The following is a 27,599-nucleotide window of genomic DNA, read 5'->3' as shown; positions in this document are numbered from 1 at the left end:
TTTCTCTGAATATTATTTAGATGAAAAACAGAAGCATAATATCAGCAGATTTATGACATAATACAGAAAACTAGTCAAAAGAAGAGAGTTTATAGAGCGACATCTTGAGTCTTCTACATCTGGTTAATAAAATGCAGGCCTAGATAAAGAGAGAGAGCGCAGAGAGAGAAGATATCAGGAAAATGGAGAATGAAATAGTCTTGTGGTGTGATTCTCTCTGTACCAGAAACTCTAAATGTTTGGGGATGAGTCCAAACCATCATAATATATTCAACGTGTTAGAGGACTCAACTGAATGCTACAGGAGACATCATAATATATTCAACGTGTTAGAGGACTCAACTGAATGCTACAGGAGACATCATAATATATTCAACGTGTTAGAGGACTCAACTGAATGCTACAGGAGACATCATAATATATTCAACGTGTTAGAGGACTCAACTGAATGCTACAGGAGACATCATAATATATTCAACGTGTTAGAGGACTCAACTGAATGCTACAGGAGACATCATAATATATTCAACGTGTTAGAGGACTCAACTGAATGCTACAGGAGACATCATAATATATTCAACGTGTTAGAGGACTCAACTGAATGCTACAGGAGACATCATAATATATTCAACGTGTTAGAGGACTCAACTGAATGCTACAGGAGACATCATAATATATTCAACGTGTTAGAGGACTCAACTGAATGCTACAGGAGACATCATAATATATTCAACGTGTTAGAGGACTCAACTGAATGCTACAGGAGACATCATAATATATTCAACGTGTTAGAGGACTCAACTGAATGCTACAGGAGACATCATAATAAGCTCTCTGGTCTTTCCTCTCAAGGCCTACTTTAGTTCCATAACATGCTACACACTGGCCTCCACATTATAATTAAAGCAGACATTCTGACTATACCTTAATGGCAGTGGTGTAAAGTACTTAAAGTAAAAAATACTTTCAAGTACTACTTAAGTCGTTTTTTGGGGTATCTGCACTTTACTTTACTATTTATATTTTTGACAACTTTTACTTTGACTTCACTACATTCCTAAAGAAAATAATGTACTTTTTACTCCTTACATTTTCCCTGACACCCAAAAGTACTCATTACATTAGAATGCTTAGCAGGACAGGAAAAATGGTCTAATTCACGCACTTATCAAGAGAACATCTCTGGTCATCCCTACTGCCTCTGATCTGGCAGTACAAATGCTTGGTTTATAAATGAGTCTGACTGTTGGAGTGTGCCCCTGGCTATCCGTAAATAAATAAAAAACAAGAAAATCGTGCCATCTGGGTTGCTTAATATAAGCAATTTTAAATGATTTATACTTTTACTTTTGATACTTAAGTATATTTTAGCGATTACATTTACTTTTGATACTTAAGTATACTTGAAACCAAAAGTCACTGGGTGACTTTAACTTTTACTTGAGTCATTTTCTTTTAAGGTATATTTACTTTTACTCAAGTATGACAATTGGGTACTTTTTCCACCCCTGCTTAATGGGAAATATTGACCCATCCAACAGACAATAGCCTCTCTGGACCCTGGCTTTCCTACGCATATTGGGCCGAGCTATCACACATTCACACACAGCAAAAATTGAGAGGTCAGGATAGACGGAGGCTGGCACTCGACGACACGGCATTCCTTTCTCTAGCAGACAGAATGTGTAGGCTGCAAGCATAACGTGTTACCATGATCAGTCTGTGTTTGATAGATTTGTGTGTGTGTCTGCCTGTGTCAAGTGACCAAATATAATAGTCTCCCTGCTGCGCTCTGGTTGCAGGATTAAGCATGGAGCATGGACTCAACGTGTCTTTACTGTATAATGGCAGCCAGTCCCGTATTACTCACTACCAGGGGCACAACTTTTACCGGGGACAGGGAGACATCTCCCCCCCATATTCTGAAATTGCATTTGTCCCCCCATTTTATCATTGGTATGTGATTGTTTATTAAAATCTAAAAGTCAGTGTGCTTTAGGACCATGCGGACGGCTCTGAGCGGTCGGGTAGGCAGTTTGGAGTGTTTATCTGACTGAAAAAATATATATGTCCCCCCCTCCCACGTCTCAAATCAAAGTTGTGCCCCTACTGTCTACAATAAACTAAAATCTAAACTATGGATAACGCAATATATTTTCTCTGTAAGCACTGAACATTCACTTCTGTGTAATGAAAACATGTATACGACACTAAAAGTGAGTCTAAAACTGACCCACACTTCATTACAAAGCTGAATATTTATTGTATCGAGTTACACTTTATTTGTCTGAAATTGTGCAGTGTTTGTCTAATTGGAATTGTAAGTATATAAAAATGTCCTACATTATAACCATGTAGCATGACATCTAACTTTACTTCTTAACTTCTTGCGTTGTCTGATCACACCGATCGGTTTCACTAAGGTGTTTACCCTACATGACTTTAACCTACATTAGAGGCCAGCAGAGGTCTGGTGACAGAGTGAGCCTCGCTGGATGAAGGTCTAATCCTCACCATACAAATAATGCCCCAATTACAACAGTATGATCCAGACTACCACACTGCTCGTCTGCATGCTACAGCCACTAAACACTGGAGCAGTCCTTTTCATCTGGAATCTGATCAAGTGCTGTCAAACCAACCATTATCCCTCCCTTCCCTTACGTCCCCTGTCCATCCCCCTCTCTTATCTGTCCCTGTCCCATACTCCAGTCCACACAGCTGGTTCTCCCCTAAACCACTACCCCACACCATCCCTTTAAAATCAACTTTAAAAATGATCACCATGGGGAATGGTCTTAAAACAGAACATTTTAAACCAAAACAACAAATAAAATGCCATCCATAGCCAAAGTACTTTAATATAAATATAGTATGGGCCATCATCGTCATTGGATGTTAGCTAGCTAGCAGACACATTTTGTAACGATAAAATCACTTTTATTCAAACCATAAATGTCTCTCTAATAAGTGAAGTATAATTCTCTCAGAAAATCTCTATAAGTCCTATATAACCAACCATTGAAGTTTTTCTAGACAATGGTTTCAATCATAACATCATGTTCCCAATAAGTGTATATTCTACCAAGAGAAGAGTTCCTGTAAAGTCCTGAATTGTGTGTAGTAGAGGATATTGAATGGACCAGGCTAAGTCATATGGTCCTGTATCCCTGTATTGAGGTCGATGCCAACCCCAAACACACTTTAAATCCCCTGCCAATACTCCATAAGACCAGGAGGTAGTACCTCACCCCAACAGTCAGTAAAGAGGTGATTGGCTGGGGCTGGTGTGTGTTAACTTAGAACTCGTCATCCGAGCTGAGCAGCAGGGTCTTCTCGTTGTCGCGGGTGCTGATGGTGCTGATGGTGCGGGACACAGGCGGGGCAGAGTGACCCTGTTCCAGGGTGGACTGCTGGGTGTACTGCTGGTAGGCCGGGGAGAAGTTATGGATAGCATCCTGCACCATGTCTCCAGGGTTCATCGTCTCCTTCAGGCTGCTGGAGATGCTCTTCATTGGGGCACAGCGGCCTGAGAATAGGGGGGTGGAGGAAAGGACAACAGGTAAGAGATAAAATATCAAAAAGGTCAAGTAGGAGTTGTATAGTAATTGTGAATAATGTAAAACCTAAACACAGTGAGAAATCACTGCTGGAAGCTTGCTGCAGTGAACGTAAAAACAGCAACAAGGACAACCACTGATTTGACAGAAAGCAACTTTTCATAGAAAGTAAGACAAAGGGAACACAACATTGAACATAGGATTGTAAAGAAGTAGAAAGAAGTGTAAAGCTGGGTAAGAGACTCAGTGGCAGACCTACCAGACTCTCCATACATAGGAACTGGGCCTTGATAACGCAGCATGGGGAAAGAGAAAGAAATTATATGGGAGGAAGAATAAGAAAGACAAAATTACCCAGAGTATAGGAAGAGGAGGGATGGCCAATGAACCAAGATAGGAGTTTATAAAAAGAATGAAGGAAAGGAGGTATTCCAAAAACAAAGATGAATGAAAGATGATAAAGGAAAATAAAGGAGTATGTAGAGGACGAGGACACATTTGGAAACGTATGTTGGGAACAGAGAGAAAAGAGAGTGTGAGTCAGTGACAAGAGAAGACCTGACATCATGTTATAGAGAGAAGATCTGAAAATATTACAGTACCACGGCCCAATGACCTAGACCAGGGGTGTCAAAGTCAAATGGACGGAGGGCCAAATAAAAAAATCAGCTACAAGACGAGGGCCGGACTGTTCGAATGTTCATTGAAAATTTTTTAAATGACGCATATAGTCTAGTGAACCTAATTGAACCTACTGAAAACCTAACAAATATATTACAATATGATCAGATAAATAAAGCAATATTTTCTTATGGCTCTGTCAGTAATCTTTAATTTTCAACAGACACAAAAGACAAATTTCCTTTATATAAATATCCCCATAACATGAACATTAAATGAAAGAAACCGGTATTCAAGGCACCATCAGTAGACTATATTTTCTATTTTAGCAAAAGTGGGCTAAATTTACTTCAAAGAAAAAACAATAATAGCAATTTTCTATCATCCACTCAACTGAAATATTTTTAAAATATAATTGGATTGAAATACAAAAAAATAAAGTGCAAAAATCTATTAATCAAAAACAACACTTTGTTTAAGGAGAAGTAACATGCAGTGAAAACAAATATTAAATTTTAACTTTTAAACTTGAACTGAGTAAAAACTCTAAATATGTGATTGCACAGTAATGTTCACTTGTTTGAGGTTGAGGGTGATACTTGGTGGTGTCCCATCTTTTCCACAAGTTCATCAATGTTCGGGGTAAGGCTCTGAGCTGAAGAAATCCTCAGAATTGAGTGGAGGTGTTCAGCAGTAAGTCGACTTCTGTGTGATGTTTTGTTCAGGTTCATCAAAGAAAACAGTTGTTCACACAGGTATGTGCTGCCAAACATAGACAACGTTTGAGCAGCCTGGATGCGCAGCTGGGGCATTGTGCCGGGGAGGAAACGGGCGAACTCCGCAGCACCCACTGCCGCATATTTTGCCCTCAGTGCATCATTGCATTGGAGGTCAATCAACTCCATTTGGAGGTTTGGTGGTGAGCTTTCCACGTCAACAGCAAATGGGTTACCGAGCAGTTCCAACCTGCTTTTTTGTGCTTCAAAGTCAGCAAATCGGCGTCGAAAGTCAGCGGCAAGCATACCTATTTTATCAGCCAACTGTGTGCTCGGGAACGCACTGGTAGAGAGCTTCTCTTTCATGGTCTGGCAGCTGGGAAAGTGGCTCAAATTTTCTTTCCGCATCTGCGTCTCCCACAGAGTCAGTTTGGTTTTAAATGCCTTCACTGTACTGTACATATCAGAGATGACACGATCCCGACCCTGCAGCTGCAAGTTTATTGCATTCAGATGACTCGTAATGTCACACAGAAAAGCCATTTCACACAGAAACATTTCGTCTCGGAGTTGTGTTGTGTCTTTCCCTTTGCTGTCCAAGAACAGACAAATCTCCTCACGAAGCTCGAAACATCTTTGAAGCACCTTTCCCTGGCTTAGCCATCGCACCTCTGTGTGATAAGGCAAATCACCATGCTCCGTTTCTAACTCCGTCAGAAATGCCTTGAACTGGCGGTGATTCAAACCTTTGGCTCTGATAAAGTTAACTGTGCGCGTGATGATGCTCATTACATGCTCCATTTTCAAGGCTTTACCGCACAACGCTTCCTGGTGTATGATACAATGATAAGCTGTCAGCTCACCTGTCGCGTTTTCCTCTTGCATCTTTTCCCGTATCTTCGCCACCAGTCCGCTCCTGTGTCCACACATCGCAGGTGCTCCGTCGGTTGTCAAACCCACGAGTTTTTCCCAAGGCAGCTCCATCTCATTTACACATCTTGACACCTCTTCATACAAATCATGCTCCGTAGTTGTGCCATGCATAGGACGTAAAGCCAAAAACTCCTCTGTCACGCTTAGGTTGGAGTCCACTCCGCGGATGAAAATTGACAACTGGGCAATGTCAGAAATGTCGGTGCTCTCATCCACAGCCAAGGAATATGCAATAAAATCTTTTCCCTTTTTCACAAGCTGCTCTTTTAGATTGATGGACAACTGGTCTACTCTCTCGGCAATGGTGTTTCTGCTCAGACTCACATTTAAAAAGAGTTGCCTTTTTTCTGGGCAAACTTCGTCACAAACTTTAATCATGCAGTTTTTGATGAAATCCCCCTCCGTAAATGGCCGGGCTGATTTAGCGATCTCTTCTGCCAAAATAAAACTGGCCTTGACAGCAGCCTGGCCTTGTGATTTGGCTTTTTTGAACAGAGCCTGTCGAGATTTGAGGCCTCGTTTTAATTCCTCTGCCTTTTGTAGCCTTTGTTCCATGTCCATATTCTTGTTTTTGTCCGCGTGTTTCGTTTCATAATGTCGTCTCAGATTATACTCTTTCAGTACCGCCACACTTTCTCCACACAGAAGACACACAGGTTTTCCAGCTACCTTCGTGAACATATACTCCGACTCCCACCTTGTTTGAAACCCCCGGTTCTCAGTATCCACCTTCCGTTTTGCCATTTTTGATGGGTATCTGAAAGTTAATTTTACTGTGATGCTGACGACTGCTGTGCCAATAAATATTGAAATGAAGCAGCCTACTGCTCGGTGCGTCACCTTTGCATTGTGGGAAATGTAGTATTGGTGCGTGTAAAAGATCTGCGGGCTGCCGGCTTGCTGCGGGCCGGTTCTAATAATAAATCAAGATCATCCCAGGGGCCGTAAAAAACCTTCTTGCGGGCCGGATGTGGCCCGCGGGCCTTGACTCTGACATATGTGGCCTACAATATCAGTTCTGTTATAGGCAGTTTCATATGGGTATGTTTTTCATCCAAAAATCAAAATACTGCCCCCTACACTCAACAAGTTAAGGACAACAAAGTCAAGGTATTGGAGTGGCCATCACAATATCCTGACCACAGTCCTATAGAAAATGTGTGGGCAGAACTGAAAAAGCATGTGTGAGCAAGGAGGCCTACAAATCTGACCTAGTTACACCAGCTCTGCCAGGAGGAATGGGCCAAAATTCACCCAATTTATTGTGGGAAGCTTGTGGAAGGCTACCCGACATGTTTGACCCAAGAAACAATTTAAAGACAATGCTACCAAATACTAATTGAGTGTATGTCAACTTCTGACCCACTGGGAACGTGATGAAAGAAATAAAAGCTGAAATAAATCATTCTCTCTACTATTATTCTGACATTTCACATTCTTAAAATAAAGTGGTGATCCAAACTGACCTAAGACAGGGAATTTTTACTAGAATTAAATGTCAGGAATTGTGAAAAAGTTTAAATGTATTTGGCCAAGGTATATGTAAACTTCCGACTTCAGCTGTATGTAAACTCCAGTACTTATTTTTTTTAAATACTTTTGTTTTCAGATTGTCATCATTGAGCATAAATCCATCATCTGCCCAGGTTACAACGCAGTCCTACACATCCACACCTGTATTGAAGAAGTACAAATCACAGTGAGTTACTAAGTTACATTAACTTGTTAACAACCCCTAACCTTATCACAGTGAGTTACTAAGTTACATTAGCTTGTTAACGTCTCCTAACCCAACCGGGTCTCTATCCAAGTATAGCCTACCCACCACAGGTATCTTCTCTGTCAGTGAATAATGTTCATTAGTAAATAAACCTGTATTCAAGTCAATTCTCTCCTCAGGCCTTAATCTGTCTAGTGGACAAGAAGACCGGTGAGAAGAGCAAGACGCGACCTCGCTTTGTCAAACAGGACCAGGTGGCTGTAGGGGCTGAGCAGGTCCCGGGTGGAGAAATAGAAGAGGAAGAGGGCGTAGAGAGACAGGCTGACTGAGATGTTGTAGACGATGGACACATACAGGTACCCACTGTTCACACTGGGGGGGACAGACAGGGACATGACAGTTGATTAGATTTGAGTGTAAACCAGCATTAGGACGAACCTGTATCACTGGATTGACATCTATCCACACAGAAGCACAGTGTATTTTGGGTAACTGAAAGTCTTATTATAAAGTATTGGTATGAGATATTCTACGATTGCTTAAGAAGAAGCACAGTATCGTACTTGAAGTCTCCGTCGCGGTACTTTCCAAAGGCCTGTAGGATGACTGTGACCATGGCCATGAGGGGTTTGACCACACAGAACTGTAGCGTGGCCTGCTTACAGAACCGCAAGAACCCAATGGAGACAGCACGTACCGTAAATACAACTGGACCTGGGGACGCAGGAAAACACATTGTTAAATACAGCATCAGGTAATGAGATGTTCAACATACACACACAAATAGACTACACAAAACTACACACACAGACAGATTACACACACACACACACGAGTGGAAGAAAAGACTCACTGAATAGGTTTTCCTCTGATCTCAGCCATGATGACGCTCTCTCCTCCCAGGTACTCATAACACAGGCTGAGGAAGTTATAGATGACAAACGCTGCACAGGAGAGACACACACATCGTCAAAAAAGGACCATTTAAGAACATTTAAACATTTAAACTACTCGGACATGTTTAACATCATAATTGCCCTCCTAATATGGGCATGGAAAAAAATCTCAAACCCAGTACTCTTCCATTCCACCAAGAGACAAGATAAGACAATGACTGTCATATCAAAGGTAATGGACACACACACACAATCTATTCTCACCTTTAACTGAACAAATTAAAGACCACCTACAGGATGTATCCAGTGGCCTGTCTATGAACTTCTCTGTCTGTAGTGCATCAATGTGACCAATATGACAGATAGAGGAAAGGCCCAGCCCTGATCCCTCACTGCATATGACCAACACACTATACACCATTGTACTATCTATTAACCCCTGAAGGGGGATTCAAGTGTGTGTAACAGACAGTATGGGAGGGTGTGTGTCCGAGTGTGTGTTGGGTGTGTAACAGACAGTATGGGAGGGTGAGTGTCAGAGTGTGTGTTGGTGAGTGTATACCTTGTGACTAGGAGTATTGCATAAGCCAGACCAGATAAACAGCTGACTCTCTGATAAGGGTACAGGTTGTCTTCTTTCTCTGTGTGTGTGTGTGTGTGTGTGTGTGTGTGTGTCCCAGCAAGTTTGGTTGAGACCTCATCATTAGGGCTGCCCTATAGGGTGAACAGGGTTGCTATGCAACAGGTTTTCCTACACAGAAATCTGGGCAGGCCTCAGAACAACAAGAGATAGCGCTGAGGCAGAGCAGCATTTAGCCATCTGTCCATGGGGCTGCACCATGACCTCCACACACTGGGTGAGGAAGTATCACAATACAGCTGATCTCCACGGTGAAGCCATTCAGTTCTGTTCTACGCTAGTCTCTTACCCTCATAGCAGTCCCTGACGGTGTCAAAGTAGACATAGTACTCCTCATTAGTGAAGAAGAGGAGGCTGAGCCAGGAGTCAAAGGCATAGATGGGCACAATGAAGAGGATCCGCACGATGTGTCTCTGCTCATTAGGAGAACTGTAGTACCGCAGGTGCATGTAGATCTGAGAGAGAGAGAGAGAGAGATATGGAGGGAGGGAAGGAGAGAGTGAGATGAAGGGAGGGAGGGAGGGAGATGGAGGGGGGAGAGACAACGAGAGAGATGGAGAGAGGGAGAGACAGACATATGGAGGGAAGGAGAGATGGAGGGAGGGGGAGGGAGAGACGGAGCGAGGGGGAGGGAAACAGAGAGAGAGAGAGAGAGAGAGAGAGAGAGAGAGAGAGAGATGGAGGGAGTGAGTGAGGGAGACCGATAGAGAGATGGAGGGAGGGAGAGAGAGAGAGAGAGAGAGAGAGAGAGAGAGAGAGAGAGAGAGAGAGAGAGAGAGAGAGAGAGAGATACAGAGATAGATGGAGGAAGGGAAGGAGAGAGAGACAGAGATGGAGGGAAGGAGAGAGAGACAGAGATGGAGGGAGGGAGAGAGACAGAGAGAGATGGAGGGAGGGAGGGAAGGAAGGAGAGAGAGAGAGAGATGGAGGGAGAGAGAGACAGACAGATGGATGAAGAGACAGGGGGAGGGAGAGAGAGACAGAGACGGAGGGAGGGAGGGAGGGAGGGAGGGAGGGAGGGAGGGAGGGAGGGAGGGAGGGAGGGAGGGAGGGAGGGAGGGAGGGAGGGAGAGAGAGAGAGAGAGAGATGAAGGAAGGGACGGAGAGAGACAGAGATGGAGGGAGGGAAGGAGAGGGAGACAGATAGAGAGAGAGAGATGGAGGAAGGGACGGAGAGAGACAGAGATTGAGGGAGGGAAGGAGAGGGAGACAGATAGAGAGAGATGGAAAGAGGGAGGGAGAGAGAGAAAGAGATGGAGGGAGGGAAGGAGAGGGAGACAGATAGAGAGAGATGGAAAGAGGGAGGGACGGAGAGAGACAGAGATGGAGGGAGGGAAGGAGAGGGAGACAGATAGAGAGAGATGGAAAGAGGGAGGGAAGGAGAGGGAGACAGATAGAGAGGGATGGAAAGAGGGAGGGAAGGAGAGGGAGACAGATAGAGAGAGATGGAAAGAGGGAGGGAAGGAGAGGGAGACAGATAGAGAGAGATGGAAAGAGGGAGGGAGATAAATACACGGTTTGAGTGTGTCAAGAAAAGCAGCGTTGCAGTTCTTCAGTGTGCCTGGTACCTACTACCATACCCTGTTCAAAGACACCTACTACCATACCCTGTTCAAAGACATCTACTACCATACCCTGTTCAAAGACACTTACTACCATACCCTGTTCAAAGACACCTACTACCATACCCTGTTCAAAGACACCTACTACCATACCCTGTTCAAAGGCACTTACTACCATACCCTGTTCAAAGACACCGACTACCATACCCTGTTCAAAGACACCTACTACCATACCCTGTTCAAAGACACCGACTACCATACCCTGTTCAAAGACACCTACTACCATACCCTGTTCAAAGACACCTACTACCATACCCTGTTCAAAGACATTGACTACCATACCCTGTTCAAAGACACCTACTACCATACCCTGTTCAAAGACACCTACTACCATACCCTGTTCAAAGACACCTACTACCATACCCTGTTCAAAGACACCTACTACCATACCCTGTTCAAAGGCACCTACTACCATACCCTGTTCAAAGGCCCCTACTACCATACCCTGTTCAAAGGCACCTACTACCATACCCTGTTCAAAGACACCTACTACCATACCCTGTTCAAAGGCACCTACTACCATACCCTGTTCAAAGGCACCTACTACCATACCCTGTTCAAAGACACCTACTACCATACCCTGTTCAAAGACATCTACTACCATACCCTGTTCAAAGACACCTACTACCATACCCTGTTCAAAGACACCTACTACCATACCCTGTTCAAAGACACCTACTACCATACCCTGTTCAAAGACACCGACTACCATACCCTGTTCAAAGACACCGACTACCATACCCTGTTCAAAGACACCGACTACCATACCCTGTTCAAAGACACCTACTACCATACCCTGTTCAAAGACACCGACTACCATACCCTGTTCAAAGACACCTACTACCATACCCTGTTCAAAGACACCTACTACCATACCCTGTTCAAAGACACTGACTACCATACCCTGTTCAAAGACACCTACTACCATACCCTGTTCAAAGACACCTACTACCATACCCTGTTCAAAGGCACCTACTACCATACCCTGTTCAAAGACACCTACTACCATACCCTGTTCAAAGGCACCTACTACCATACCCTGTTCAAAGGCCCCTACTACCATACCCTGTTCAAAGGCACCTACTACCATACCCTGTTCAAAGACACCTACTACCATACCCTGTTCAAAGGCACCTACTACCATACCCTGTTCAAAGGCACCTACTACCATACCCTGTTCAAAGACACCTACTACCATACCCTGTTCAAAGGCACCTACTACCATACCCTGTTCAAAGGCACCTACTACCATACCCTGTTCAAAGGCACCTACTACCATGCCCTGTTCAAAGGCACTTCAATCTGTTTTGCCCATTCACCCTCCGAACGGCACACATACACAATCCATGTCTCAATTGTCTCAAGGCTTACAAATCCTTCTTTAACCTGTCTCCTCCCCTTCATCTATACTGATTGAAGTGGATTTAACAAGTGACATCAATAAAGGACCATAGTTTTCACCTGGTCAGTCTGTCATGGTGTTCCTAATGTTGATACTCACTATTGTAAGTCGCTCTGGACAGAAGCGTCTGCTAAATGACTAAAATGTACATTCAGTGTATATAGAGAGAGGAGGGTGGGGATAGAAATAGAGGGAGAGAGTAAGAAACAAAACTTGTAAGAAGCCAGCAGACTCTCATTCCCGACAGAAGGACAGGTAGCCTTTGACGCGGTGGGTGTGTGCAGTGTGTTGTGTTGACTTGTTCAGTTAAACAAACAGAGATTGTGTGTTGTTGCTAGGCAACCTGTGCTCTCTGAGCACTGCGCAGATGCATCTATTCCTCCAGCATCACCCCAGGTGGAACCTGTAGTTACATAACCCTCCCTTCCTCCACTGTATGACCTACAGGGACAGACAACACCTAGACACCTGAGTCGGCCACAGCCAAATGTCGACAGAAACACCAAATGGTGTTTATTTTTAGTGGGTTGAGTGTTTTGTTTAGAGATGTGGGGAAGTCAAATCAAATACAATTTTATTGGTCACATGCAGATGTTATTACGGGTGTAGCGAAATGCTTGTGTTTCTAGTGCCAACAGTGCAGTAATATCTAACAAGTAATATCTAACAATACACACAAATCTAAAGTAAAGGAATTCAAAATATATAAATATTTGGACGAGCAATGTCGGAGTGGCATAGACTAAAATACAGTAGAATATAATACAGTATATACACATATGAGATGAGGAATGCAAAATATGTAAACATTATGTAATATGTAAACAGTGACTAGTGTTCCATTCCTTAAAGTGGCCAGTGATTCCTAGTCTATGTCTATAGGCAGCAGTCTCTAAGGTTCTAGTGATGGTTATTTAACAGTCTGATGGCCTTGAGATAGAAGCTGTTTTCAGTCTCTCGGGCCCAGCTTTGGCACTGGCTCTCGTGGTTGTTGTCCTTGATGATCTTTATGGCCTTCCTGTGACATCAGGGGCTGTAGGTGTTCTGGAGGGCAGGTAGTTTGCCCCCCGGTGATGGGTCGGCAGATCGCACCACCCTCTGGAGAGCCCTGCGGTTGCGGGCGGTGCAGTTGCCGTACCAGGCAGTGTGTGTCTGTCTGTGTGCGTGTATTACCTGGTGGCAGGTGACGAGTAGGGCGGTCCAGACGAAGAAGCCTGACACGGCCTGGGCAGCGAGGGTCATGAGGAAGGTGGGCTGTTCTGAGGTCAGCAGGGGGGCCTCTGGGAACCAGGAGATGTTTGGGCCCGGGGGGGGCATGGATGGACGGGGACCAGGGGGTAGTCCTAGCCGATCAGACAGGGGCACGTCACGCCTCCATAGACGACTCATCTGGAGACCAGCGAACAGAGAGAACACGTCCTTTGTCTACATTAATGATACATAAACAGTGTAGACATACGTTCTGATACGTTCCAGTTATACTGTACATGTGGAAAGCAGAGCCTTATTGGAGAGACTGTAACCATCAATCATCAACCAGTTATCGGTACTGTAATTTACGTTGATGAGAGCATCTGATGAAGGAAGAAAGACACAATGAGTCAGGTGTGTCGTACTGTTTACCGAAGAGTCAGAGAAAGAGAGAGAGATGGAAAGAGACCACTGTCAAACCAGTGTTTCACCCTACTACTAAACTGTATAGACAGGGCTTTTCCCTCCTGTCTAAAATAATTTGGTTTCTATTGACAGTTTTGGGTTAAACAGGCTGATCTGAAAGCATGTACTTGTATCAGTCAACTTTTCTGTTAACTACAGTATTTTCCTATGGAAGACCAAACACAAGGAAAATACAAAAATTGCATTTTGTCATCATGAATCCCTATTTCAAACATAGTTTAGCATCAGATGTTTGTATTGCCAGGACCTTCAAGGCGATAACAAACTCAACGTCAGTTGGTGCTGTCATTGGCATAATCATAGAAAAATAAGAAATACAGTCCACTTCAAAAGGCCACACAATAACATGTGAGACTAAAAATAGCCTGCTATGACTCATAATGCCTTTCCCAAGCACAACAAAGACCTTGAGACCACAACAGTGGACAGCACATAGAGGACGTGTCTAAACTGACCTATCAGGGCTTGGCTGCCAAACCGCATAGCAACCATAAGTCACATTAACAGCAGCATAGCATGAGTCATGACAAACTGTGCCAGTATATTGTGTGTGTGTGTGTGTGTGTGTGTGTGTGTGTGTGTGTGTGTGTGTGTGTGATAGAGAGATAGATATATAGGGGTCATTTGTATTGGTTTGCAGAGAATCAGCAGATCAGCATGCAGAAAGGGGCTGGAGTGAATGCACCAGTGGCAGACAGAGGGACACACAACTGGGAAGTGAAGCTCTGCTGAGGCAAAGGGACATTGTGTCTCATTTGAAAGGAAAAAGGGCAGTCAGTGGAATGATGTGGCTGCCTGACAGACTGAGGAACACATAAAGTAACAGATGGAAGTGTGTGAGTGAGGTAATAATATTAGGTAGTGGCTGAGACAAGAGGAAGAAAATGGAATTCTGCAGGTAGGGAATAGATGATGCTTGGCAGCAACAAGGAAAAAAAACGTTTCAATGGCATAAAGTCAATTGTTTTGTGTGTGGGGGGGCGGTGGTGCTGATTAGAATTTGTTTGCACGCACTACAGATGGCTAATACAGGACGAGTAAAAGTCCAGTGTACTACCTTTGTACTGTTCAAAATTTGGGGGTCACTTAGAAATGTCCTTGTTTTTGAAAGAAAAGCAAAAAAATGTGTCCATTAAAATAACATCAAATTGATCAGAAATACAGTGTAGACATTGTTAATGTTGTAAATGACTATTGTAGCTGGAAACGGCTGATTTTTTAAATGGATTATCTACATAGGAGTACGGAGGCCCATTATCAGCAACCATCACTCCTGTTTTCCAAAGGCACGTTGTGTTATCTAATCGAAGTTTATAATTTTAAAAGGCTAATTGATCATTAGAAAACACTTTTGCAATTATGTTAGCACAGCTGAAAACTGTTGTCCTGATTAATGAAGCAATACAACTGTCCCTCTTATTAAGGCTAGTGGAGTATCTGGAGCATCAGAATTTGTGGGTTCGATTACAGGCTCAAAATGGCCAGAAACAAATAACTTTCTTCCGAAACTCATCAGTATTACCTGCAAAACACCAGTCTCAATGTCAACAGTGAAGAGACGAATCCGGGATGCTGGCCTTCTAGGCAGAGTTCTAGGTGTCTGTGTTCTTTCACCCATCTTAATCTTTTCTTTTTATTGGCCAATCTGAGAAATGTATTTTTCTTTGCAACTCTGCCTAGAAGGCCAGCATCCTGGAGTCAACTCTTCACTGGTGACGTTGAGACGTTGCTGATAATGGGTCTCGGTACGCCTTAGATATTCCATTTTAAAATATCTGCTGTTTCCAGCTACAATAGTCATTTACAACATTAACAATGTCTACACTGTATTTCTGATCAATTTGATGTTATTTTAATGGACAAAAAAAGTGCTTTTCTTTCAAAACACACTGTTCCCAGGCCGTCATTGAAAATAAGAATTTGTTCTTGCCTGGTTAAATAAAGGTAAAAATAAAAACTGCCTTAATTTTGCTGGACCCCAGTTAGAGTAGCTGCTGCCATCCATAATAAATACAAATAAAATTCCCGGAAGCTGAAAATGTCCCAATTCTTCCATGGCCTGCATACTCACCGGACATGTCACCCATTGAGCATGTTTGGGATGCTCTGGATCGACGTGTATGACAGCGTGTTCCAGTTCCAGACAATATCCAGAAACTTCACACAGCTGTTGAAGAGGAGTGGGACAACATTCCACAGGCCACAATCAACAGCCTGATCAACTCTATGTGAAGGAGATGTGTCAAGCTGAACAAGGCAAACTGTGGTATCACCAGATACTAACTGGTTTTCTGATCCACGTCCCCCCTACCTCTTTTGTTAAGGTATCTGTGACCAACAGTTGTATATCTGTATTCCCAGTCATGTGAAATCAATAGACTAGGGCCTAATTCATTTATTTCATTTGAATTATTTCCTTATACATATGAACTGTAACTCAGCATAATCTTTGAAATTGTTGCATGTTGCGTTTATATTTTTGTTCAGTATAATAAATCAAATATTCGGATTTTTCAGGTGGTGCCTTAAGACCGCTGCGCCACTGCGTCTATTCATGCCAAGAGGCTAAACAACTGGCAGAGAAACATTGTTTTCAGTAGAGAAACATAGTAGTAGCCAATAATGCAGTAAAACAATACATTACTTTAATCTATTGTATTTCCTTTCAAATGGGCAAGTAAAATCACTTTACCTATAATCGATAGTTGAATATAGAGCAAACTTCGGCCGGCGCAGTTTTAGTGCCAGAAAGAAGATAGAAATTGATTTAACTACACAAAGATGCCATCGTTACTCCGACATCCATGTTCATTTTCCAGTCCTGTTCGACTAGAAATCTTTCTGTTCTGATCCAAGAGTTAAATCCGTTCAAAAAAAGCTGTTTTTAAGGCTTGCATCTAATTTGAGTGTGTCTTGGTATTTTCCTCATTCTGTTATGAACAATACAGGTAACATATCAGTTTTGTCCTGCTCTGTAAACGCCGTCATTCCTTTCTCCCCTTTCTCCTACCTAGGCGTTTGCCACACAGACGGAATCCACTAGGATTAGCCACAGTAGATCAACTCCGTTCGGTCCTGTCCATTACGTAGCGTAGGTACTATAGAATGAGATGTAGCCTCCTGTTTACACCAATCACATCCAATGAACAGCTAGGGCCAGGAAGTGGATGGGTCGTGATTTGTGACAATATGCATGCGATAGGCTACATCTATTTGGAGTCGAATCACATTTACGGGCAGATCTGATCCTAGGTCTGTTAAGTTTTACATTAATTCTTAAATAATAATCTAGAAACATCAAAATGACTTCAAAATAATTACCTAAAAACACAAACAGACAGTATTATAAGTTGTGCATATCTTTATTGACTCAAAATATAACACCCCCCACCCCCCATGAATATAAACGGTATGAACTATAGTTTAGGCCTATCCCATGAACTGTGTCCGCAAGTGTTGATTCGTGTATTATAGCACGTGATTTACATCGTTATATCTATGTATTTATGCACACTATATGTGGTGATGCTGTGCTGTTGAGTTTGAGATGCAACAAGACAACTTTACGAAAAGGGACACAAAAATAAGTATACATAATATTGTTGTAATAAAGACTAAGCATGGTAAAGAACCCACACAACCACATTCCGTCTTTATTATGATCTGCCCTGGCCCATGCAGACATAGGCCTACCTTTCATCTGACTCCCTCCACCCAACCAAACCCTCCAGCAGGTCAATACATCTCTATTACTACATTGGCATCTTAAAACAACCGAGCACATTCTGGCTTTACACAAAAACATATTTACAGAGATAAAAAATAACAGCAATTGAGCATATAACTTTGAAATCCAACCTCTTCATTTCTCCCATGCTCCTTCTCACATCTTCAGAGTAATAAGGCTTGTTGACTTATTATCATAATAACCAAGACCAATACTCAAAAATATTCTTGCAAAGCCTCCACCTCTTAATGATAAGGTCCTTTATTACATTGTCCACCATCATTTGAAGGGATATTATTAGCTCTCTGCTGTTGACTAATGTCAATAGAATACTGTGAGCACATACACAAAGAGGAGTGAAACCTCAATGTAAATGTGTCAATAATGTTAATAGGAAGTGTTGTAGAACCAAAATGTCCTTGTTTAACACTTGATTAAAATCTACTAAGAATTATTCCTAAACAGCGAAGACGTTAAGAGAAAATGGGTGACAGTCCATCTCTAAGTCTCCTACCATCCCCTTCCTCCTCTGACTTGCGGTCGGTCCTTGGCTTGCTGAAACCAAGAGTACGAAAAACAAACAGTAAGACAATAAGACATTGACATTAACAGACTATATGCAACCCCACCTCTATAAGCAACTCTGATTCAAACACTTTCACATTCATTCACTTCTTTACTATTCACCCCCCCCCCCCCCCCCCCCCCCCCCCATTCCTGAACAATGTTGTTCCACATCTCTTCCTACCTCTCTCTGCATATCTTCCATTTCCCCCAAATTCCTCTTGACAGATCTTCTTGCCGACTACTTGACCCTCTGTAATATTCCCAGATATTATTATTATAAACACACACCTTAGCTCGAAATGTAGCTGTCATAAATTGGACATTCAACGTGAGACAAACGGTTTCGACTGTGTGTGTTTTTAACCAACACATTTGCCCATACAACACCACCTCAGCAATGAAAACAGCTAGAATAATCAGAATTTGTCCATTTTGTACTGACATCTTTTTTTGGGCATTGAGCTTCTGACAGACGTGTATGGTCCCACAGATCACATAGCCAGCATAATGAGAGTGAACCAGGACTCATTCACCAGCCGAGGCGAAGGTCTCACAAGCCTGGGAAGCAAGGCTAGGCCAAGAAAGTGTCTTTCACTTCTCAATCCTTCATCTTTTCATATTTTCTCCCAGTTAACTACAGTCATATTGGACAGGCGTTCCCGTCTCACATCCATTGCAACTTACTCTTCTTTTATTCTCCGTCTTCATTCTTTAATCCGTCTTCATTCTTTAATCCGTCTTCATTGTCGTTGACCCACTCATGTTTTTTAATCCAACAATTTCAAAAGTAATTGAGTAGGTATTTGATACCCTGCTACCATGGCTGCAAAAAAATAGTCATATATTTACTGTTGTTACTTCCCTTTTTACACACATTTGCAACAAATTTCATTCAATTAAGCATAAGCATACTTCGGGGCAAATCCAAACTTGAGAGCTGTGTATGTGACTCACTAACATGTGTAGTGGGCCTGTCTGGAAAAGACGGTAGACTAGAGCATGGCGCTTGCAATGCCAAGTGTTGTGGGTTCGATTCCTGCTGGGACCACCCAGACATAAAGTGTATGCATGCATGACTAAATTGCTTTGTATAAAAGCGTCTGCTCACTGGCATATATTATTATAATACCGTATAAAATAATTATATATATATATATATATATATATTATACTGTATATTGCGATTATATACATTATTATTACACACACAGATAGACGGGTTGGCTAACAACATCACGAAAATGATGTGAGCGCATTGATGGGGCCGGAAGCCGTGCTTTGTTGTGATTCTGAACAGTCAGATGGCAGCTTCTTGTCATTGTTGCTAGCTATGTGGCAAATAATAGGTGACTTGTTTCAAGTTGTTTTGAGGTGCTTTGACTGAATTGATATCTATGCTGATATCGTTAAAATTTGCTAGCTAGCTAGCTAACCAACAACAGTAACAATGTATTTGAGAGACAACAAGTGCTCATTATGCAAATTAGTTTGTTTTCAATAAACGTTGGATAATAAATATAGTTGACATGTCTCCAATCTAAGCCAACCCCGCCTGTTTTGCCCCATAGTTGCGCTCAAGTCGGTTTTGTTGCTAAACAACCAACCCGTCTATATTCTATTATATTCAATTATGCATTGATGGTACAGGTTACAGTTGGTCCATAGTTGACTGAGTGTTGTCTGGCGGGTCCTTACCTGCCAGTGTCCAGAGGGCCTGAGGAGCAGCTCACTTCCCCAGGTGTTCAAATGGCACACTGACCTGACGAAGAGGAGAGGGGGTTAACAGACGGCATAGGGTTAGTATAAGGTGCAGTGCATTCAACAGACATACTATACATTCACATACACAGGCAGACAAACTTCAATCACTTTTAGCAAGGGAAGCAGTGGGGTTCAGGGGAGCAGACCGAGAGAGAGCTATACAATGGTAGGTAGCTGACCTGTGATGTGGCGATGCGTGATTGGCCCATCTGTGCGGTGAGATCAGAGGAGGAGATGTTAGCGGGGGCGCCACGGTGGAGCCTCATGGCCACCTTCCTCTCTCGCTCCGCACGGGACACAGCCTGCGGGGACCGGTTCCCTACACACAAACACACACACACACTTGGTGAAATGGAATCTAGTGCTGGGCTGGAACAAAAGCTTGCAGATCGTGGACTTTCCTCATAGTTTCCTCAGCTGAGTCCAAACACAACAGATTGTTTAAGAGACCAATGGGGAACTAGAGGGCTACAAACTGGAGTCATGAATTCAGTAAGTGGTTTAGTTTACACACCCTCCCCTCCCTCGTGTTTACACAGTCATTTCATGTCTACTTTATGAAGTAAAAAACCTTCCACACTCGTAGTATTCCTAAGTAATTGGGGCATAGACCTGTAGTAGACTCAGTAGTAGAAAAAGAGAAGGTCCAGACTCTTAGAATTAAAGTACAAATGAAAATAATGTTTTAGTCCAAATGGAATAACATTTTTCTTTGTAATTTCGCCTTCATTCTAAGAATGCAGACCTTTTTCTACTACTGTCTGCCTCATGACTCACCTGACTGGGACTCCTCTGGAGGAAGGGTTACTGTCTGCCTCATGACTCACCTGACTGGGACTCCTCTGGAGGAAGGGTTACTGTCTGCCTCATGACTCACCTGACTGGGACTCCTCTGGAGGAAGGGTTACTGTCTGCCTCATGACTCACCTGACTGGGACTCCTCTGGAGGAAGGGTTACTGTCTGCCTCATGACTCACCTGACTGGGACTCCTCTGGAGGAAGGGTTACTGTCTGCCTCATGACTCACCTGACTGGGACTCCTCTGGAGGAAGGGTTACCGTCTGCCTCATGACTCACCTGACTGGGACTCCTCTGGAGGAAGGGTTACCGTCTGCCTCATGACTCACCTGACTGGGACTCCTCTGGAGGAAGGGTTACCGTCTGCCTCATGACTCACCTGACTGGGACTCCTCTGGAGGAAGGGTTACTGTCTGCCTCATGACTCACCTGACTGGGACTCCTCTGGAGGAAGGGTTACTGTCTGCCTCATGACTCACCTGACTGTGACTCCTCTGGAGGAAGGGTTACTGTCTGCCTCATGACTCACCTGACTGGGACTCCTCTGGAGGAAGGGTTACCGTCTGCCTCATGACTCACCTGACTGGGACTCCTCTGGAGGAAGGGTTACTGTCTGCCTCATGACTCACCTGACTGGGACTCCTCTGGAGGAAGGGTTACTGTCTGCCTCATGACTCACCTGACTGGGACTCCTCTGGAGGAAGGGTTACTGTCTGCCTCATGACTCACCTGACTGGGACTCCTCTGGAGGAAGGGTTACTGTCTGCCTCATGACTCACCTGACTGTGGGACTCCTCTGGAGGAAGGGTTACTGTCTGCCTCATGACTCACCTGACTGTGGGACTCCTCTGGAGGCAGGGTTAGAAGCTGCTGCATTGGGGCCATTTCGGATCCTGTCTACTCCCCCAGGGGGGTTGCCGCCCGGGGGTAGGGCACGGGGTGCCCTAGGTCCTCCCCCGATCCTCTCATCCGCCTCTCTCCTCTCCCGCTCCCCATCCTCGGATGTCCTGCTGGCCCCCTGAAGCAGAAAGATGAACATGCAAGTTAGGAAAGGTGGCAGGGATTCAAAATGAATCATGTTTATAATCAACTGTGTTAATGTAATATAGAACTCATGTGTAATTACATTTAAAATGAGGACAAAATAGATAAATGGTTAATAAATGATTACTAGACATGCAATAATTGTTCATAGGGATGCAGTCAGTTCTACACTGAAATAGGTGCCGGTACTCATTTTGGGTGCTGGAACTGTTTATATTTAGGTGCAGGAGCCCCACAATACTTTTATTGAATATTCTAGAAGAGGAACAGGAGCTCAAACAGTAGAACATTTGAGGTGCCGGTACTCCGCTCCAGTGAGCTCCTGCCCAAGTCACGCACTGGATACAGTACTCACAAACTTAAGCATGTTCCAGTCAAAGACGTAGTCGTAGGAGAAGCCCTGTCTGTGGAACAAGTTTCTGAACAGTTGTCTCAAGTATGAGTAGTCTGGCTTGTCATCGAACCGCAGAGAGCGACAGAAGTTCAGGTAGGTGGAGAACTCAGCTGTGGATAGAGTGGGCCACAGAGGGTCACCAAAGACTTGGGTCAAATACACATTAGCTGTGTTCAAATACCCATACTAACATACTGTATACTACATACTATTAGTTCATTTTAGTATACTGTAAACGACCGGTATGTTTTCAGTTGAGTGTAATAGCGCTTCGCCTGTCTACTGGAGGTTGATGCTGTTGCGATGCTACCTCTTGCTAGCTTGTTAGCATAACAAATTACTAGCTAGACATCAGATGTGTTTGTAAATTCAATCTGGAGTGCCAGAGTGCGCTCTTTTTTGAAAACTTTTACTGACACAGGCCACATTCAACGGTGTTGAGCGTTAGGATATTCATCAGTTATTCTGCACTCAGCCTCTGGCAGTCAGACGAGAGTGCTCTGAAATCGGAGTAGATAGCTAAGCTTAGTTAGCTAAGCTATGAATGACGTGAATAATCAAGTCAATAAACATTGGGTAGTTATATAGCATAAAGTAAATATACTGGCAAGTTCGATGTACTAGTAGCCAACTACAGTAGGTAGCTAACATACCTGGTACATACTGCTGTAATGATATGCTATGTAGTTCGTTAGGATAGTGTAGCTAACAAATTGTTAGTCAACATAACATGTAATGTAACTTATTTGAAAATTCATTACGTTGCTCAAAATGTTTCTAATTAGTTAAATCAACTAAGTTGTATATGCTCTCGTCGCATCTCGGTTAAATATTTTGAATTTTTTTTCAAATCTGAAATCTTTTTGAAGCCATACTATGACCAATATGCATACTATATACTCAATTTACTTCACAAACATGGGAATTCAAACACAGCTATTGATTTAGCTTGGTGTTAAAAGACTCCTTGAAGTGAGTTAACTAACACACTCATAGTTAGTGTTGTAAACCCAGGATAAAGAAACCCTATATATGTCAGAGATGAGACTTCAGCTACTCACAGGGGTATCCCTTGCAGAGCACCTCGATAGGGGTGGACATCTTTTTCTCACTGATGCGTTCGTACTTCTGCCTCTTGGTGGCGGCCTTGAGGCCCTGCCAGGGCAGAGAGCCCAGGTTGAAGTACATCAGGACATAACCCAGAGACTCCAGGTCATCACGACGAGACTGTTCTGCAGAGGGAGAGAGGAGACACTATACTGATCTTATTTCAAACAAAACCATATGAATGCCTGTAGAGGAGAATAGAAGAGAGAGGACCGGCCAGGAGAAGGAGGACGGGAGAGTAGAATAGAGGAGCGGAGAGAGGACGGGAGAAGACGGGAGAATAGAGGAGCGGAGAGAGGACGGGAGAATAGAGGAGCGGAGAGAGGACGGGAGAATAGAGGAGCGGAGAGAGGACGGGAGAATAGAGGTGCTGAGAGAGGACGGAAGAATAGAGGAGAAGACGGGAGAATAGAGGAGCGGAGAGGACGGGAGAATAGAGGAGAAGACGGGAGAATAGAGGTGCGGAGAGGACGGGAGAATAGAGGAGAAGACGGGAGAATAGAGGTGAAGACGGGAGAATAGAGGTGCGGAGAGGACGGGAGAATAGAGGTGCGGAGAGGACGGGAGAAAAGAGGAGCGGAGAGAGGACGGGAGAATAGAGGAGCGGAGAGAGGACGGGAGAATAGAGGAGCGGAGAGAGGACGGGAGAATAGAGGAGCGGAGAGAGGACGGGAGAATAGAGGAGCGGAGAGAGGACGGGAGAATAGAGGAGCGGAGAGAGGACGGGAGAATAGAGGAGTGGAGAGGACGGGGGAATAGAGGAGAAGACGGGAGAATAGAGGAGAAGACGGGAGAATAGAGGTGAGGACGGTAGAATAGAGGTGCGGAGAGGACGGGAAAATAGAGGTGCGGAGAGGACGGGAGAATAGAGGTGCGGAGAGGACGGTAGAATAGAGGAGCGGAGAGGACGGGAGAACAGAGGACGGGAGTATAGAGGAGCGGACGGGAAAATAGACGAGCGGACGGGATAATAGAGGACGGGATAATAGAGGACCGGACGGGATAATAGACGAGCGGACGGGATAATAGAGGAGCGGACGGGATAATAGACGAGCGGACGGGATAATAGACGAGCGGACGGGATAATAGAGGAGCGGACGGGATAATAGACGAGCGGACGGGATAATAGACGAGCGGACGGGATAATAGACGAGCGGACGGGATAATAGACGAGCGGACGGGATAATAGAGGACGGGATAATAGAGGACGGGATAATAGACGACCGGACGGGATAATAGACGAGCGGACGGGATAATAGACGAGCGGAAGGGATAATAGACGAGCGGACGGGATAATAGACGAGCGGACGGGATAATAGAGGAGCGGACGGGATAATAGACGAGCGGACGGGATAATAGAGGACGGGATAATAGAGGACGGGATAATAGAGGACGGGATAATAGAGGACGGGATAATAGAGGACGGGATAATAGAGGACGGGATAATAGAGGACGGGATAATAGAGGACGGGATAATAGAGGACGGGATAATAGAGGAGAGGACGGGATAATAGAGGACGGGATAATAGAGGAGAGGACGGGATAATAGAGGACGGGATAATAGAGGACGGGATAATAGAGGACGGGATAATAGAGGACGGGATAATAGAGGACGGGATAATAGAGGACGGGAGAATAGACGAGCGGACGGGAGAATAGAGGAGAGGACGGGATAATAGAGGACGGGATAATAGACTAGAGGACGGGATAATAGACGAGAGGACGGGATAATAGACGAGCGGACGGGATAATAGACGAGCGGACGGGATAATAGACGAGCGGACGGGATAATAGACGAGCGGACGGGATAATAGAGGACGGGATAATAGAGGACGGGATAATAGACGACCGGACGGGATAATAGACGAGCGGACGGGATAATAGACGAGCGGAAGGGATAATAGACGAGCGGACGGGATAATAGACGAGCGGACGGGATAATAGAGGAGCGGACGGGATAATAGACGAGCGGACGGGATAATAGAGGACGGGATAATAGAGGACGGGATAATAGAGGACGGGATAATAGAGGACGGGATAATAGAGGACGGGATAATAGAGGACGGGACGGGATAATAGAGGACGGGATAATAGAGGACGGGATAATAGAGGACGGGATAATAGAGGACGGGATAATAGAGGACGGGATAATAGAGGAGAGGACGGGATAATAGAGGACGGGATAATAGAGGAGAGGACGGGATAATAGAGGACGGGATAATAGAGGACGGGATAATAGAGGACGGGATAATAGAGGACGGGAGAATAGACGAGAGGACGGGAGAATAGACGAGCGGACGGGAGAATAGAGGAGAGGACGGGATAATAGAGGACGGGATAATAGACTAGAGGACGGGATAATAGACGAGAGGACGGGATAATAGACGAGCGGACGGGATAATAGAGGAGCGGAGAGAGGACGGGAGAATAGAGAAGAGGACGGGATAATAGAGGAGCGGACGGGATAATAGAGGAGCGGACGGGATAATAGAGGAGAGGACGGGATAATAGAGGAGAGGACGGGATAATAGAGGAGCGGAGAGAGGACGGGAGAATAGAGGAGTGGAGAGAGGACGGGAGAATAGAGGAGAGGACGGGAGAATAGAGGTGCGGAGAGAGGACGGGAGAATAGAGGAGTGGAGAGAGGACGGGAGAATAGAGGTGCGGAGAGAGGACGGGAGAATAGAGGTGCGGAGAGGACGGGAGAATAGAGGAGAAGACGGGAGAATAGAGGAGAAGACGGGATAATAGAGGAGAGGACGGGATAATAGAGGAGCGAAGAGAGGACGGGAGAATAGAGGAGTGGAGAGAGGACGGGAGAATAGAGGTGCGGAGAGGACGGGAGAATAGAGGAGAGGACGGGAGAATAGAGGAGAGGACGGGAGAATAGAGGAGAGGACGGGAGAATAGAGGAGAGGACGGGATAATAGAGGACGGGATAATAGACTAGAGGACGGGATAATAGACGAGAGGACGGGATAATAGACGAGCGGACGGGATAATAGAGGAGCGGAGAGAGGACGGGAGAATAGAGGAGAGGACGGGAGAATAGAGGAGAGGACGGGAGAATAGAGGAGAGGACGGGATAATAGAGGACGGGATAATAGACTAGAGGACGGGATAATAGACGAGAGGACGGGATAATAGACGAGCGGATGGGATAATAGAGGAGCGGAGAGAGGACGGGAGAATAGAGAAGAGGACGGGATAATAGAGGAGCGGACGGGATAATAGAGGAGCGGACGGGATAATAGAGGAGAGGACGGGATAATAGAGGAGAGGACGGGATAATAGAGGAGCGGAGAGAGGACGGGAGAATAGAGGAGTGGAGAGAGGACGGGAGAATAGAGGTGCGGAGAGGACGGGAGAATAGAGGAGAGGACGGGAGAATAGAGGTGCGGAGAGAGGACGGGAGAATAGAGGAGTGGAGAGAGGACGGGAGAATAGAGGTGCGGAGAGGACGGGAGAATAGAGGAGAGGACGGGAGAATAGAGGTGCGGAGAGAGGACGGGAGAATAGAGGAGTGGAGAGAGGATGGGAGAATAGAGGTGCGGAGAGAGGACGGGAGAATAGAGGTGCGGAGAGGACGGGAGAATAGAGGAGAAGACGGGAGAATAGAGGAGAAGACGGGAGAATAGAGGAGAAGACGGGATAGAGGAGAAGACGGGATAATAGAGGAGAGGACGGGATAATAGAGGAGCGAAGAGAGGACGGGAGAATAGAGGAGTGGAGAGAGGACGGGAGAATAGAGGTGCGGAGAGGACGGGAGAATAGAGGAGAGGACGGGAGAATAGAGGAGAGGACGGGAGAATAGAGGAGTGGACGGGAGAATAGAGGTGAGGAGAGAGGACGGGAGAATAGAGGTGCGGAGAGAGGACGGGAGAATAGAGGTGCGGAGAGGACGGGGGAATAGAGGAGAAGACGGGAGAATAGAGGACGGGAGAATAGAGGTGCGGAAAGGACGGGAGAATAGAGGTGCGGAGAGGACGGGAGAATAGAGGTGCGGAGAGGACGGGAGAATAGAGGTGCAAAGAGGACGGGAGAATAGAGGTGCGGAGAGGACGGGAGAATAGAGGTGCGGAGAGGACGGGAGAATAGTGGTGCGGAGAGGACGGGAGAATAGAGGTGCGGAGAGGACGGGAGAATAGAGGTGCGGAGAGAGGACGGGAGAATAGAGGTGCGGAGAGAGGACGGGAGAATAGAGGTGAGGAGAGGACGGGAGAATAGAGGAGCGGAGAGGACGGGAGAATAGAGGAGCGGAGAGGAGAGGACGGGGGAATAGAGGTGCGGAGAGGAGAGGACGGGGGAATAGAGGTGCGGAGAGGAGAGGACGGGGGAATAGAGGTGCGGAGAGGATGGGAGAATAGAGGTGCGGAGAGGACGGGAGAATAGAGGAGCGGAGAGGACGGGAGAA

The 27,599-nt window shown here is 44.9% G+C and overlaps 2 protein-coding genes and 1 long non-coding RNA gene across 17 annotated transcripts in view; 1 reads left to right on the top strand and 2 right to left on the bottom strand.

Moving 5' to 3' along the window:
- Positions 1-27,599, top strand: part of LOC149972588 (uncharacterized) — a 439,554-nt gene that overhangs the window by 321,235 nt on the left and 90,720 nt on the right. The gene's annotated exons all lie outside the window — the stretch shown is intronic.
- On the bottom strand, positions 1,342-16,894 carry LOC110503128 (transmembrane protein 184B). The gene is given in 9 exon segments (XM_090218035.1): positions 1,342-3,529; positions 3,820-3,899; positions 7,782-7,922; positions 8,114-8,236; positions 8,238-8,264; positions 8,404-8,494; positions 9,376-9,541; positions 13,284-13,499; positions 16,480-16,894. Coding segments are annotated over 8 exon segments (1,074 nt in total). The 5' UTR covers positions 16,480-16,894; the 3' UTR covers positions 1,342-3,299.
- Positions 17,134-27,599, bottom strand: part of LOC110502882 (casein kinase I) — a 68,309-nt gene continuing 57,843 nt past the window's right edge. For 6 of the 15 annotated variants that reach the window (XM_036960630.2, XM_036960632.2, XM_036960627.2 and 3 more), the window contains 6 exons: positions 23,140-23,310; positions 22,040-22,188; positions 21,472-21,658; positions 20,022-20,161; positions 19,777-19,840; positions 17,134-18,904 (listed from right to left, as the gene is read on the bottom strand). In XM_036960630.2, the coding sequence (XP_036816525.1) occupies positions 19,808-19,840; positions 20,022-20,161; positions 21,472-21,658; positions 22,040-22,188; positions 23,140-23,310 (680 nt within the window). In that variant the 3' untranslated portion in view covers positions 17,134-18,904; positions 19,777-19,807. The remainder of the gene's footprint in view (positions 18,905-19,776; positions 19,841-20,021; positions 20,162-21,471; positions 21,659-22,039; positions 22,189-23,139; positions 23,311-27,599) is intronic. The other 9 variants (XR_016491119.1, XR_016491117.1, XR_005039225.2 and 6 more) reach the window with 3 other exon arrangements.

The sequence above is a fragment of the Oncorhynchus mykiss genome, chromosome 23 (assembly GCF_057628025.1).
Source record: "Oncorhynchus mykiss isolate SJ-2025 chromosome 23, ASM5762802v1, whole genome shotgun sequence".
Classification (NCBI taxonomy): domain Eukaryota; kingdom Metazoa; phylum Chordata; class Actinopteri; order Salmoniformes; family Salmonidae; genus Oncorhynchus; species Oncorhynchus mykiss.
Note: the sequence above shows the minus strand (reverse complement) of the source record. Positions and strands in the feature narration are given on the sequence as shown.